The sequence below is a fragment of the Solea solea genome, chromosome 4, assembly GCF_958295425.1.
Source record: "Solea solea chromosome 4, fSolSol10.1, whole genome shotgun sequence".
NCBI lineage: Eukaryota > Metazoa > Chordata > Actinopteri > Pleuronectiformes > Soleidae > Solea > Solea solea.
The window spans coordinates 5,885,357-5,900,208 of record NC_081137.1 but is presented as its reverse complement, the minus strand read 5'-3'; the positions used below and the strand labels follow the sequence as shown (position 1 = coordinate 5,900,208).

At 41.1% G+C, this 14,852-nt stretch overlaps 1 protein-coding gene across 7 annotated transcripts in view; it reads left to right on the top strand.

Moving 5' to 3' along the window:
* LOC131458989 (actin-binding LIM protein 3-like) overlaps window positions 1–14,852 on the top strand; it is a 38,985-nt gene that overhangs the window by 21,682 nt on the left and 2,451 nt on the right. For 2 of the 7 annotated variants that reach the window (XM_058628397.1, XM_058628390.1), the window contains exons 8-18: window positions 240–298; window positions 850–930; window positions 2,024–2,185; window positions 2,321–2,350; window positions 3,775–3,886; window positions 4,127–4,231; window positions 5,971–6,021; window positions 8,813–8,941; window positions 9,137–9,201; window positions 9,359–9,500; window positions 13,165–13,194. In XM_058628397.1, coding sequence (XP_058484380.1) covers window positions 240–298; window positions 850–930; window positions 2,024–2,185; window positions 2,321–2,350; window positions 3,775–3,886; window positions 4,127–4,231; window positions 5,971–6,021; window positions 8,813–8,941; window positions 9,137–9,201; window positions 9,359–9,500; window positions 13,165–13,194 — 966 coding nt within the window. The remainder of the gene's footprint in view (window positions 1–239; window positions 299–849; window positions 931–2,023; window positions 2,186–2,320; window positions 2,351–3,774; window positions 3,887–4,126; window positions 4,232–5,970; window positions 6,022–8,812; window positions 8,942–9,136; window positions 9,202–9,358; window positions 9,501–13,164; window positions 13,195–14,852) is intronic. The other 5 variants (XM_058628393.1, XM_058628391.1, XM_058628392.1 and 2 more) reach the window with 5 other exon arrangements.

Here is a 14,852-nt window from a genome sequence, read left to right as displayed (position 1 = left end):
CTCACATCCTCACATCCTCTGACCTTATACCAGACAAACCACCTCCACACGGCTCATGCCCTGCCTCCTGTGTGTGTGTGTGTGTGTGTGTGTGTGTGTTTTGTTGATCGATGGTGATGCACTTGAGAAAGGCCGATTTTCCTTTCACAGGATCCACTGAAACTCTTTGGCTGCTGCCTACACAATGGACAAAGAGAATTGAGCTTAAATTGTGTGTCTCTGTGTGTGTGTGTGTGCAGGTTCAGAGGTTTGGCACCCCATGTGTAAAGAAGCAGCTCGACTGGAGAGAAAACTGAGGGTGAGCGCTGCTGAAAATACCAACAACCTCCTGCTCTGTCCCTCTGTTTCTGTTCTCTTTCTCCTCATCGTTCACCGTGTTACATTCTTCAGTCAAATTTTTTATTGTATTCTTTTGATTTTATTTATTTTAAGAAACTTAAGCAAAGCCATTGTGCTGATGAATGCATATAATCAAGATAAAAGATGCAAAATGCTGTTATATGAGTGCACATGTAGTGTGTAACAATGTATATATACCACTAAAAGTCTCCAGAAAACTGTTTTTATTTTGTTTTTCGCCAACACACCTTATAAGAGAAGAGTGAAGTGAGGGATATTCAGCTGCAACTTCAACATACAGTATAATGTGACAGAATTTCACACACTGTACTTTTAATTGTTGTTTTTTTTAGTTTTAAATAGATAGAAATCAACACATCATATACAAAAATATGGTATTAATATAAATTGATATTGATTTATTGAATTATTATTACTCTGCTGTTTCTAATCTAACTCCACTTTGACCTCGGGCTTCGACGTTCTGACTCTTGCATTTGTCCCCACCAGCTGAGACGTACCTCGGAGACGGCGTCCATTTCTCCCCCAGGCTCCTCTCCCCTGTTCGGCTCTCCTCACCGCCTCATCTGTGTGAGTATCCGCCGCTGCCGTGGTAACGCCCTCAGCTGCCACTGTCACTGCTGTCAATCATTAATAACAGACAGAGACCGAAGCTCAGAGTCAGAGGATGATCACATGACGATCACACACTGTCTGCACTCAGACTGTCGTCTGAGTCACTTATAATGAGAATAGTTTAAATATTAAGCCTTAAAATTGATAACTGCACCATCAAATCTGATAAAAATGTCCACATGACAATTTGATGTCTTCTGTTCCATATTTGTTTTAACAAAGGAATAAAACAATGTGTATTTTAGTTTTTCCACCATGGTGCAGTGTTTGAAGTGGGAAAAAAAAATTACTAAATCATTAAACACTAAATTTAAAAAATAAATAAAAGATACCATACAATTTTAGTAATATTCATAACAGCTATTTATTTAAATATTCAGTCTATATTAAAATAACTGAAAACTGGACTGGCTTTTCACATTTTGCCAACTTATATATTATTACCTTTAACATTTCCAACAATTATTTAAACTTTAAGCACACAGTCCATCTTATGTGGCATAAAGTTAGTGAGTATAACTAAAACTACTTCAAATACTTAATAATAGATATTGTTCTTCTTCTTCTCCCATCAGGAGGCGCCACAGCGGATCATCTCCCTGATAGCTATTGTTCTTGTTTAAGAATAAAACATAAAACCTCTAGACACTAGAAACAAACACTAGGCTCGCACGAGAAGTGGTGCAGCCTGAGAAATGATTATTCTGGGCCATAATAATGAATTGGACAGATAAACATAAACAGAGTAAACTGACATCTTGTAAGAAGTGCGAGTACTTAAAATAGTAAAATTAAAAGTGCTAGTATTGCGTACGGACAGTTCCGGGCCAGCATATATCTAAGACACTGATGTACTGTTAATTATTATATAATGATCTTTTATAGGACTGTGTCAACACTTTAATCTAATATACTGTATTTATATTATTACTAATAACACCTTTTTGTTTTCTCATTCTGTCCACTTTATTGTTTATGACTAAATCTCCCCCTCTCTCTCTCTCTCTCTCTCTCTCTGTCTCCCTCCCTCACCCTCTCTCGGTCACAGTCTAAGGCTAACACTGGTGTGTGTGACTATAAGCAGATGGCAGCTGTGCCCAGGGTCAAAGCCATGTATGACATCCAGCAGCCGGACATCATCCCTTATCAATCTGACCACACGCACACGCACCTTTCAGGCGACACTCTGGAGCCGTTCAGCTGTGGACAGGTAAACACACACACACACACACACACAGTCATTGAAAGTTAAACATAAAACTACCACCTTCAATAATCAATGATTTTTGAAGGTTTTGTTTTTATACATATTTTACATTTTTTATTCTTTATTCTACTTTTATAGTCACTGCGCTCCTTATCACCATACTCTCATGTAAGTAACTCCATTCATCCATCCATCCATCCATCCACCCATTTATCCATCCACCCATCCATTCATCCATCCATCCACCCATCCAACCACCCACCCACCCACCCATCCATCCATCCATCCTTCCATCCATCCATCCATCCATTGTCCTTTTATCCACCCATCTACCATCTATCCAGCTTTCTACCATCCCTCCATCCATCTATCCCTCACCCATCCATCTACACATCCATTCATCCATCCATCGATCATTCATTCACCCATCCATTCATCCATCATCCATCCATTCCTCAACCCACCCTCAATTCATTCATCGATCCATCAATCCACCCATCCATTCATCACCACCCATTTATTCATCCATCCCTCATCCATCTATCCATCACCCATTCATCCACCCATCCACCCATCCATCCCTCACCCATCATCCATCCATCCATCTATCTATCCCTCACCCATTCATTCACCCATCCATCCATCACCACCCATTTATTCATCCATCCCTCATCCATCTATCCCTCACCCATTCATCCACCCATACATCCCTCACCCATCCATCCATCCATCCATCCATCTATCCCTCACCCATTCCTCCACCCATCCATCTGTTCATCCACCCATCCATCCATCCATCCATCTACCCATCCATTCATCCATCATCCATCCATTCCTCCACCCACCCATCATCCATCCCTTCATCCATTCATCCATTCATCTATCCATCCACCCATCAATAAATAACTGTGAGTCAAACAAATGATCTTGTGCTATATCTCCTGCATTTCTTATCCACACCACGTGAGATTCATCACTTCACACACTGGTGCTCGCAGTAAGTCACCAGCCAAGTTTAAAGCCCGTCAGGCGAAGCCTTCACACAGTTATGTGATTAAGGGGCAGATAGACAGACAGAAAGATGTTTATAGATGGCAAATCTTCATTTTATTAATATCTCTCTACATGTCACCTCTCAATATAGACGTCCCAGTAATGGAATTAAATTTACATGTATTTATTTATTTGATGTTACAGATGAATGAGTACTTGAGATTGTAGCCATAGGTTCATTTCCATCTGAAATGAATAAACAACACAGTAAAACAGACATTATTACATTATTACTTTAACACGTACACATCACAGATACTAAGTGACATTGACAATGTAAACAACCATTGCTATATACTGTATATAATGAGGTATATTCCATGTATAGAAAGCAATCTGCACATGGTCCTCGTCCAGATTTTCACCAGTGTTTTTAATGAGATAAAGTTGGAGGTGATAAACTGCTCCTCTGAACAACAAGGAATTTGACTGAAGGCACTTCTTCTAGATTGTGTCGTTTAATTTTATGTGAACTTACTCTAAAAACAGCACCCCCCCGTTTCTCCTTCTCGCTCTCTGTCTCTCTCTGTCTTCTCCAGGATGGTTTAGACGGCGCTGACTTGAGGACGAGGCGTTCCTCCAGCTCTGCCTTCACTGACTCTCCTGCGCACAGTCGCCACGGAGGGTCCCCGCTGCATTATTATCTCCCCGGTAATGTGCCCGCTCAAGCAAAGACGCACACTCACACATGCATACGTATAAAATCTATGAGGTCCCTCACTGGCGGTATGCGGCAGCTGTACGCGGAGGGTGCAGCAGGGTGTGCCAGAAAAATCACACATGCTTTTCCACACACGTCAGTTGTGTTTGTGATTTCTGTTTTGGGGACGTGGGCCATTCTGTGCCTCATGCTTTGGTCTCTGTCACTGTGATTGGCTGCGCTGACTGCAGGCAGTGAGAGTGGCAGGAGTTCACCTTATTACAGTCAGCCAGAGCCCCGGTGTGCCTCACCCAACACCGCCACCCTCCAAGCCCCCAAGCATTTCCATGTGCCAGGTAGGACGTCACCCATGACACTGATACTAACCTGAGCTTCCCCCAGTTAAGATCCAAACCGACCCATCCTACTAGCATGTAGGTTAACATGTCAATAGGAGTCCAGTCTAACCAGTCATCACCCACATGTTTTGATTTAAAGGTCCAGTGTGCAATAATTAGTCGATCTGGAACTCGTTCGTTTTCCCCACCAACATCTGACAAGGTATCTAACATTTGTCAGATTATCTCTGAGATATCACAAACGAGTTCCAGGCGGACAAAAACTCAAAAACTCAGTAGCCAATCAGCAGGCAGCTTCCTAAGCCCCGCCCATAGACAGAATCGCAAACAGAGACCCAGAAAGTGCAAAGAACAAAGTCATTGCAAACACAAAGTGTATTTTCAAACAAAATAAAATACAATCATTTTGAATGGTTTCATCAATATTTTATTTGTAATGTGTGTATTTTGATTTTGTGGTTCATTTTTGATTCATAAGTGTTGTTTGCTCATATTGACACAAATCTAATTCCATAGTTTTATTGGCAGAAGTCAAATATAATAAACATTTAATATGTTTGTATAAGGTTGTATTCATCTTGCACCGTCTTGCAACAATGGAGCATGTTTTTTGAGTGTTGAGACAAAACCTTACGATGGAGACAAAGAACAATAGCATGCTTTCTGGTTTGTGAAGTTAGTTAGTTGGTTAGTTCCCTGACTCGTCCAAGAAATGGAGGTGTGAGCTTAGGCGTTAAAATCTGCAGCCTCACCAGGAGATTGTACTAACCTCTAATTCTTACACACTGGACCTTTAACGTAAGGGTTGAGGTCTTAACATCCATAAAAAGGCTCAGTCGTTATCATGGTTTCTCTGTCCTCCAGTCAGGAGTCTCTGTTTGATTCCCACTCGAACGACTAATACTGCTTCTCTGTATTTAAACATCCCCAACAGCCCTTTCACTTTATCAACTTAATGCGTCTCCTCTCGTCCCTGAACGTTTAACTCTGTCTTTGTTGCGCTCCCTTGAAAGCGGCTCTTACCTTTTCACGGCTGCACATTTTGGTTTCCCTCCATCACCCCGTCCCCCTGCCTCGAGTCCATTCCTCACCGCACGTTCCCTCCCTCCAATTTTACCCAAGCTGTTATTCTTTGCCAGCCGTGTGACAGCACTCCCTGCATGCTTTCCAACACTCACCAGAATGCATTAGCTGGAAAAAAAAAAAAGCAACTTACAGTATCATAATTAATACAGATTTATCATAGTTGGCCCACTGAGAGTGAGGGTATTGGCTATGTATGTATTTCTGCTTCATTTCATTATTTAATTGCAGGTTATTCACTCCATTCTGTTGCTTTATTTCTATAATATTTTGTTGTGATGCTTTTCCAACACTTCAAACTGAACGATTACGCCGTAATGGGCCACATGGCCTTGTCATTTCCCCGTTTTTCCTTCTATCCAGCCTCTCTCTCTCTCTCTCTCTGTGTGCTTTATTCTTTAGCCATCTGCTGCTCTGTGCCGCAACAAGCCTGTGAATGAGCATTAATCAGCCTCTCTGCACGTTGGTCAGGTTGTGTGGATGCACAGCGCCCGCCTCCGCTGTGGCAGTTTATTACCTGCACTGTCAGCTTTATGGTTAAGGAGACTGTAAATGCGTAGAACTAATTTTGTGGGATGGACTGAATAAGGAAATCCAGATTACTCCTCTCCTCTCTTGGCATTAACTCTATTTTATTTGTTTCCTGTTCTCAGCGTCTGAAGACACCAACATGTATAGGAAGCCCCCCATCTATAAAAGACAAGGTTAGTCCCTTCTGTGCGAAGCCTTTCACGGGCTGTCTTCTTCTGAGTGACTTGTTTGCGATGTAAATGATGATGATGAGTGCGTGATTAGCAGGAAACATGTCCCCGCTTGTCTGACGGAATCAAGTGGTTTGAGAGAAGATTTGAGCTCCGGCTGAATACAAGTCTCACATCTGGTGCTTCTGGTGACATTCACTTCTTCTCGGCTCCTTCTAAAAACTCAGAGAAGTGGTGCTCATTTTTGCACGAGTGCATGGCTCTGATTGCAGGTTCCGGTGTAGAGTTTATGGAGAGCCACAGGATGATTTGACGAGAGGATAACCACATATATAACTTTAATAACTGAGTAATTGATTCAATCAGAAAGAGTCCTATATGATTTTTTTTATCTAAATCATTAGATCTGCTTCAGTCGCAGTGAGACGCCCGCTCAGTTTTTAACACAGCAGGAACCCCTTTGCTTACTATTACATTATAAGGAATCTTTTAAAAAATCATTTCAAAACACATACATTTTACATGTTGTTTTAGACTTAGAACTCTGTCTTTCTTGTGTGACGACATCCAGCGCACCCTCATGTTCTGTTTGGCTGGACCAATAGCTCTATTGTCAGGGTGTTACCAAGTCACTGAGTCAACTTTTTTGTCATTCGGTGCCAAATGAATGATCAGATTTGAATGATTAGCTGATAGGCAATAATAATATTACATTTTATTTATAAGTGCTTTTCAAAACACTCATTTGTTCTATCTACAAGGAATACTTGAGTGAAAGTACAAGTATCTTACCAGAAAAGGCCCTTTTTTATAATATTACTTAAGTAAAAGTTTTTAAGTCTATGATGTTTACTGTACTTAAGTATCAAAAGTCATTTTCTGATCTGAAATGTACTTAAAAGTACTTAAGTTTTAGAAGTAAAAGTATTAAAAAAGTCCAGGAGTTAGGATTGAGCCATGGTGTCTCAGTGGGAGGCCGAGTTGTCTTTCAACTGGAAGGCTGTGGGTTCAATTCCTGGCTCTCCTTGAGCGAGACACTTAACCCCATGTTGAAGCGTGTGACTGGGTATGAAAGATGTGGGAATGGCTAAAGCGGTATGGACTACGGACATGCAGCACTGATGTTTGCGGCCACATCAGGAGTGAGATTATGTATTTAGTTGTTGATTCCAGCGGTGACGTCAAGATGAGCGGTTCCAAATGCTGTGTGGATTGTGTAGGTAATCCATCAGTGCTCAGATGACAGGTCCAGCAGAGTTATAGCTCCTCAGAAACACCTCTGGATGATTTAGCCTGCACTGCAGAGTGCTGACAAACTCCTCTCTCTTCAGTGTGAGGAGGCGATCTGTGACCTGTGAGGACAAATTCAAATTTACTACACAAATCACTTAAAGGGCAGTTTTCATGTTAAGGTAAAGTACCAGAATAAGGCATATATACTGTCGGTTAAGTACCGCACCGTATGTCAAAGATTCACAGCTTCTGTCTCACCATGTTTGGTCACTTTTTGACAGAATGTATGAGACAGAGAATAATAAAAGTAGCATACACATGATTTCAGGAGAACAGTCTTCATCTTATACGTGTTTAATTATCTGCTGGCTGCAAAAATGCATATTATCGCGTATTGCTTGACCTTCATAGTGCAGTATAGTGTAGTTTTACCGTCCGGAAACATTTAGACGTTTCCTCTTATCTTATCTCATTGAACGTGAAGCACAGTGATGAATGAAGACCCAAGAATCTCCTCCAATAAATTACAGAGCAAGGACATTATTATTTATTGTTTGCTAATAAATAATGTCAAATTCACCACCCTTCCTGCACCTTTGACATAGTTTCACAGTTTAAGCACTGTCTCTTTAATCCGGCACTTGATACTTTATACATTTTACACTGCTTACAGGTTTTAATGCCTTGTTTCTACAGTATTTTAAATTTTAGAATCAGTTTAGAATTGTTTTAATGTCAAGTCTAGCATTCTTTACCTTTGTATGTGTTATATTAACCCTTTAACACCGAGCATATCGCAGATGACACATTTGCACAAGCGCACTTTGCATTACCGTAATAACGCGACGGTTTATGCTATGGGATAAATTCCAATGGTTTCTGAAAGCTGAGAAGTGGCAAGTCAAAGCCAACGTTGTGGTTATTACGGTAATTTCACTCGTGATGTTGCGGGAAGCCGGCGAATCAGCGCCTTTGTCACCAGAGAGGAGAGAGTTGGGGAAACACCTGTTTTTGGCCATTGAGACAAAAACTCAAACAAATGTTATTTTAAATGTTTTATACTGTTCAAATTTCAAATTTAACACATAAAACTTTTAGTCTTTCTTTATTTTAAGTTGTCAATAGTTGTTATTCTGGAAAAGTGTGCAAAAACACTTACTCACGGGACATTTTCTGGCCCTTTTTATGTCAGCCAGACATATTGAGAGGGTTAATGTGTATTTTGCTGGTTGTTGATTCAAGACAAAATTGCTCTGTGATAACACCATTGTGTTTTATCCGTTTCTCACCACTAACTACTTTACAAGCAATTGCCAGCTTCATCACATGGTCATACACCCTTAATAATCTTGTACATCTTCACGTTTTACTCTGACCTCCTTTTTTTGGTCTTTGTTTCCTTGTTTTGTGATGCATCCCTTCTCCTCCTCCTCCTCTCCTCGCCCCTGCTGTGTCTTGCCCTCTTTGTAAGTAAATGCACGTCCGTCTTGTTTATCTCTATAAGACGCGAAAAGTACGAAATCATTTTAAATTCAGCTTAAATATTGTTTGTTTCCGTCAGACACCTCTGCTCTTCCAAAAGTCAACAAAAGTAAGACCAACGAGAACCTGGTCAACCTTTCTTCGTCCAACTGTAACAGCCTTTACCACCCGAGCTCCAACTACTATCCATATACTGGCTCTCCAAAAGGTACTCTTCCACAAACGTGCACATTTATTCATACTTAAAAACCTGCCTCTGCAACACACTGTGCAAATATATAAGCTCCCAAATCATTGAAGTTTTCATTTTAACAGAGAGGCTGAGTTCAAACATTACGTTATGGTTGAGTTTTCCCTTATTCTCGTGTTCCATGTCTCCCGCCTTCTTCCTCTCACTTTCCAGTCTCCAGAGTGAGGAGGTTTTCATCAGGAGGGGAAGAAAACGAATTGAATCACAACATCAACAGAGTAAGAAAGAAAGACCATCTATTTCTATGTGTTCCTTGTCAATTTGCTAGTAAATGAAACACTTTAATCAGCATTGATGCTGCTCCTCTCCTTCAATTTTCACTTCTCTTTATGTGACATTAATCTATACCTTTCCAAATCTGCTTCCTCTATGAAGGGAATTGGCCGCATGATCCTGAAGGAGGAGCTTAAAGCGCGGTCAGGCTGTCACGACAATGACCGGTGGGGGAGCAGACGCAGTTCCCGCTGCAGCAGCAAGGAGGCGCTCAGTAGTCTGGAGTGCAGCTCCCTTAATGGATGTGAGTCACTGTCTCTCAGTGTTTCTTGAATACGTCACTAACCAGTGTTTTTTTTATTGATTTAGTGTTTACTTGTTATTGATGTGGAGACAAATGAAGCCTCTCCACATTCTCCTGCTGTACAAAAATTCATTCTTAATACTTTCCGAGTCAAATCGTCGTGCTTAGGTCTTGGAGCACCTAAAATATAAAAATATATGAAATGAGCTTAAACTTTTTACTTTTTCCCATGCAAGGCATGAGTTTTTAATCTGTACTGCAGCCAAGATCAAGATGGTTTCTGTTATAATACACTACCTGTGTAGTACACATATTTATTTATTTTTTAAATATAAACAAATATCTGTTACCGCAGGTTGCAGTCCGGATTGTTCCTTTAAAGAAAAATAAATAAAGTCAAGTTGCACAGTCACGGTTGTGTAAAGGTTGTGTAAAGGTTGTGACAGCAGTTTACATTCAAGGCTAAAAAATAAGGATGAGATTTCATTTCAGGTTGTGGTGATGAGCGATCTGTGCTGGTGAGGGTCATAGGTCACGATATTAATATAGTCACCTATAGGAGTTTCTGTGTGTGTGTGTGTGTGTGTGTGTGTGTGATGCTGAGCCAGCCTCAGTGGGGGGAGTTTGCCACTTCTGTATTAACTCTCCCATTGATCCCATTTCTCATTGCATTCAGCACAGGTAAGGGCGAGACAGAGTTGGAGAGACCTGGAAAGAAAAAGAAGAGTGTGTTTTTAGGTGGAGGTCAAGAGGGAGGGTATTGTTACAGGAGAGACAGGGAGAGAGAGCAAGATAGGGAGTGAATTCAAAATAAGAGAGAGGGGGAGAGAGTCAGAAGCCAAAGCAATTTGGAGCTGTTCAGAGAAGATGTATGACATGAAGCCCAGAGGTAAATCAGGGTCAGAGAGCAGTGGTGAGAGAGGGAAATGAGGTGTGTGTGTGTGTGTGTGTGTGTGTGTGTGGGTCCTCACTGCTGCGTAATCACTGTAGGTTTAAAGTGTCTGATGTTATTACACTGGTTAGAAAAAAAAAACGCTGAATGGCTTGTTCACATCATTTCAAAAATGGGCCGTCCTTGATTTAACGGACGTGACCTGACCTCCTACAAAAATAAGTGACCTCACTGCACCTTAATTGGTTTGAGTTCATTTGTTAACCGTGGTAAGTGGATCTGTCAGTGCGTCAGTCTGATTCACCACTTTTGTTTTACAGCTGTTGAATGGATTATGGGTTAAGATGAAAACACTCGTGGTTCCCAGAGGGTGAATCCTGCTAACTGACACCTTTAGTTTGGTTCATGTTTTTATGTGAGGTGATGAATTTTGTCATAACATAAAGCTGGGGTAGGAAGGATTGCTAGACTTGTTTTAGGGATTATTTTAGATTGTTGAAACTCGAATATCGACACATTCTATTGTATTTGCTGTTGTTGCCAGTGCTGCAGAGACACTGAAGCTGCTTTATAGAACTGCCAATAGTAACAACCACTCTCTGAACTGCCCTGTGATTGGTCCCATGACCCAGGTTTCCCCAAGACTGGAAACAGAGCCTAGAGAGGAGTCTAGTTCTCTCTCAGATCACTCAGATTATTATGAAATGATTGCTTGCCAAAATACGGTGCCTGCCCCAGCTTTAGAGCCTGAGGGCCCCTTCATACTTGCTGCATTTTATGTGCGCGGGGAAACTGCTACACCTTTCTGCTTGTGAGTTGATGGCCACGTTCCATGAGCGTCAGTCTAGCGTTCCATGCATATACTCAATTCCATATTCCATTCCAGTATTGGCAGTTTCTTGCCCACATTTCTAAGCCCCTGTATTCTGTGAGAAATGGGTTGTGCATCTTCCGGCAGGTGTTTATTATCTGCACAGTCACAAAATGTTGGGATGCTAGCGTCGTGGTGCCCACACTTTTTCAGCCTGTGGCTTACTTTCAATTCAGTTTTATTTATGTAGCCCAACATCACAAACACAATCTGCCTCTAAGGGCTTTACAGTCTGTACAGCAAGCGACTCACATGGAGTGAGGGAGAAACTCCACAAAAATAAGCCTTGTACCGGGGGGGGGGGGAACCTCAGGAAGAGCCACAGAGGAGGGATCCCTCTCCCAGGACGCACAGCAGGTGTCACATGCACAGAGACAAGGTCAGCAGATTACAGACAAAACTTTAGATTTACAAAGAGAGGAAAGAGAAGTCTTTAATCTCATCCAGATGATTAAAAATGAAGTTTGTACGAGGTCAGTGAATGCATCTTGACAGTCAGTGATGCTACAGGCCTGTCAATCGTCTGAGGGCCCTGTGATGACTAAGACATTAAGAGTGTTTCCTGACAGTTTTTGTGCACAACAGGCAGTTGTTGGAGCCGGCGCTTACAACTATGGATTAGACCACTTCCCTTTGGGTTTCATTTGCGATCTACTGGTTGATCGCTATCGAAGTATCGGGCACCTCTGTCCTCGGGTCTGTGCATCCTGTCACAGACGTTGGCCGATAACTACATTTACATCACGTGGACCGTAGAGTCGGCAGACTCGTGGATGTGGAACATACTTTGTAGTTAAATGTCTGCTGTTGTGTTGTGTGTGTTTCGTGAAAATGAACATGCTTATTATACCTAGCTTGTTAATAATATATCACACGACTATATTCAACATTATACCTGCTGAGCATGAGCCTCCCAAAGCACCGTTGTGCAAAACTGCAGCCTCTCAGTGCAGTCCCCGTGGCTCCTGTGCACATAAAGACTTTTTAATTCCTCCAGGCCGATATGATGACACTAAAAGTGTGCATAAAAAAATATTAACACCCTCATATCCCTGTCATATATCCTACAGAGTGCTGCACCTACTGTGTGATTGTGATTACGTTTCACTAAGATACGGGCGAAGAAAATTAACCAAGTAAATCACGCCGCAGTGCAGTCCATTAAGATGAGGCCGCAAACATATACATTTTTAAAAAGCTGCTTCATATTTAATAGTATGTGTAGGTCCTACTAGTGATGGTGTCTGCATGTTGACGCTGTAAGGGACGTTTCTCCACACGGCTGATGTTTTATAGATGTCCCACAACAGCTGGCCTTCTTTATTACCCTTCCACTAGAAAAAAAAAACTTTCTATTTGCTCTCATCATATCAAAATGGAGTTGTGATTGAATTATCAAACAGACATCGTTTGATAATTCCTGGTTTGCCTATTTAAAATAATAGTTGGTGTTAGAGAAACGACCTTGAAAATTGCCAGAAATGTTCTGAGCAAATTTGCTGTTTATATTGTAACATTGTGAAGTTGGTGAAACTCATCCGTCAGACCCAAAACTTCTCTCCTCTGGTTCAACCTCATTGCTTTACTGAGATTTACTCGTGACCTAGTTTTAGTATTTAGCAGCCGAAGAGTCGCATCATTTCCCTCAGGAATGTGGCAAAGACCCGAAAGTGAACGAAAATAAAATAAACTCATCTATACTTGAGCAGCTCTTTGCCATATAAGTTAAAAATGTAATGTCAGTCACTTGCATGTTGTTGTACGCGGTCCACAGATGAATGTGTTAAAGCAGCCTTTACTTTAGTCTGTGCAGGTTTTTTGGACTTGAGACATGATTTATTGTCCATCCCTCACTGCTTTCCTCTCTCTCTCTCTCTCTCTCTGTCTGTCTCTGTCCACAGCTCCCAGATCCATCTGCAGTGCCGACAGCGGTGAGTGTTTCATCACTGTGATTTGATCTTTGAGGTCATGTGCACACAGTTTGCCTGTTATCAACTCTCACACATACACACACATGGTGGAAGACAAATGGCACTGTAGCTTCAGCATGGCTTCAGTCTGTACAGTATTTATCAGCTTTCCTCCCGCAGCAGCACAGATCCAGAATCAATGACCTGAATCTTGAGACCATTTGTTTTCCAGCCGACAGTTACACTCTACACTTCATGTGTGATTTTTTAGCAAAAAAAAACACAAAATCCTAAATGTATTTGCTATGCTTTGGACAAGCGCCCCAACCCTAACTTACCTGCATATATTGAAGTTGGCCTCTAAATTTGTTTTTGAGCTTAAAGAAATTTCATTTTTGTGCCAAAAATTGAACGCTAATGACTGAAAACTAAATAAACGTACCTAAATGTGAAGAACTCAAATGTCAGCAGTGATTATGGCGACGCTCATGCATTACAAAGTCTTACTTAGCTTCGTCAATTTAGAGCAGAGGTGTCAAAAAACAACTGTTCATTAGCAGGTGGGCGAAACGAGCGTCAAATTATAACACAATATTGCATCGTGATATCACAATAAAGACATTTATGATGACATTTCACAGTTTCAAGGTAAAAGTGCATGTTTTGTTGTGTACCTCACAATAAAAAACACATTCATGGTGCAAAATATATCTATTAATATCACAAATAGAACAGAAATAAATCTAAAATGAAGTAACTGTAATTAAAACACTGAAAAAGCATATGCATGTAATTTAGCATAATAGTCTGTCTATATTCTGTCACATTAGTCACACGCACGGTGTTTAAAGGAAGTAATCATTTTTATAGTAACGTGATCAGATGGGGACCACATGTGGCCCACGGGCCGCCAGTTTGACACCTCTGATTTGTGTCCCGTGTCCTAAACTGCCTGTTTTTGGACTGTGGGAGGAAGCCAGAGGTGCACTAGCCATTGCACCACCGTGTGGCGAGATGCACGCCATGGCTGACAGAAATAAATGAATATCATATCCTATCACTAATCTCTGGAGGTGTGTTTCATTTCGTGTTGGAGGACGACAAACTCATTATTGTTCCACATATCGCGCAGTGTGCAGCAGCTCTGCATTCTGCTGCATCATGATGTTTCATCCCAAACGACATCGCTGTGTCATTTAATTCTTTTCATCACTACAGAGCGTGAGAGGGTGAGAGAGAGAGAGAGAAAAGAGTGAGGAAAAACAGGGAGACAAAAGTGTGAAAAAGTGAAAATTAAATTATGTTGGCAAAGGTACAAGAGGACAGAAACACAGATAATATAAAATAAGTAAAAGTAGATTAGAGGAGGACACCAGGATGTCAGTGTGACTCTACTGCCCTCTGCTGCTTCATTTTCTCCACTGCATGCCACAAATAATGACGCCTATACTGTAACAGGGTGGTGGGACGCAAATATAGTAATAATAACATAAAATAAATAAAACGAAATGTTTTTTTTTAAGCTTGACAGGCAACTACGGTGGCCTTTGCATACCAAAACGGTTGTTGACAAGCTTGTTCATGTGTCCGTTGATGAGGTTTATGTAGTTTGTAAAATACTAGTTTTTTCTGCCATCATTTTTCATGCAACATGTAGCTTTTATTCAAAATGACCGTGT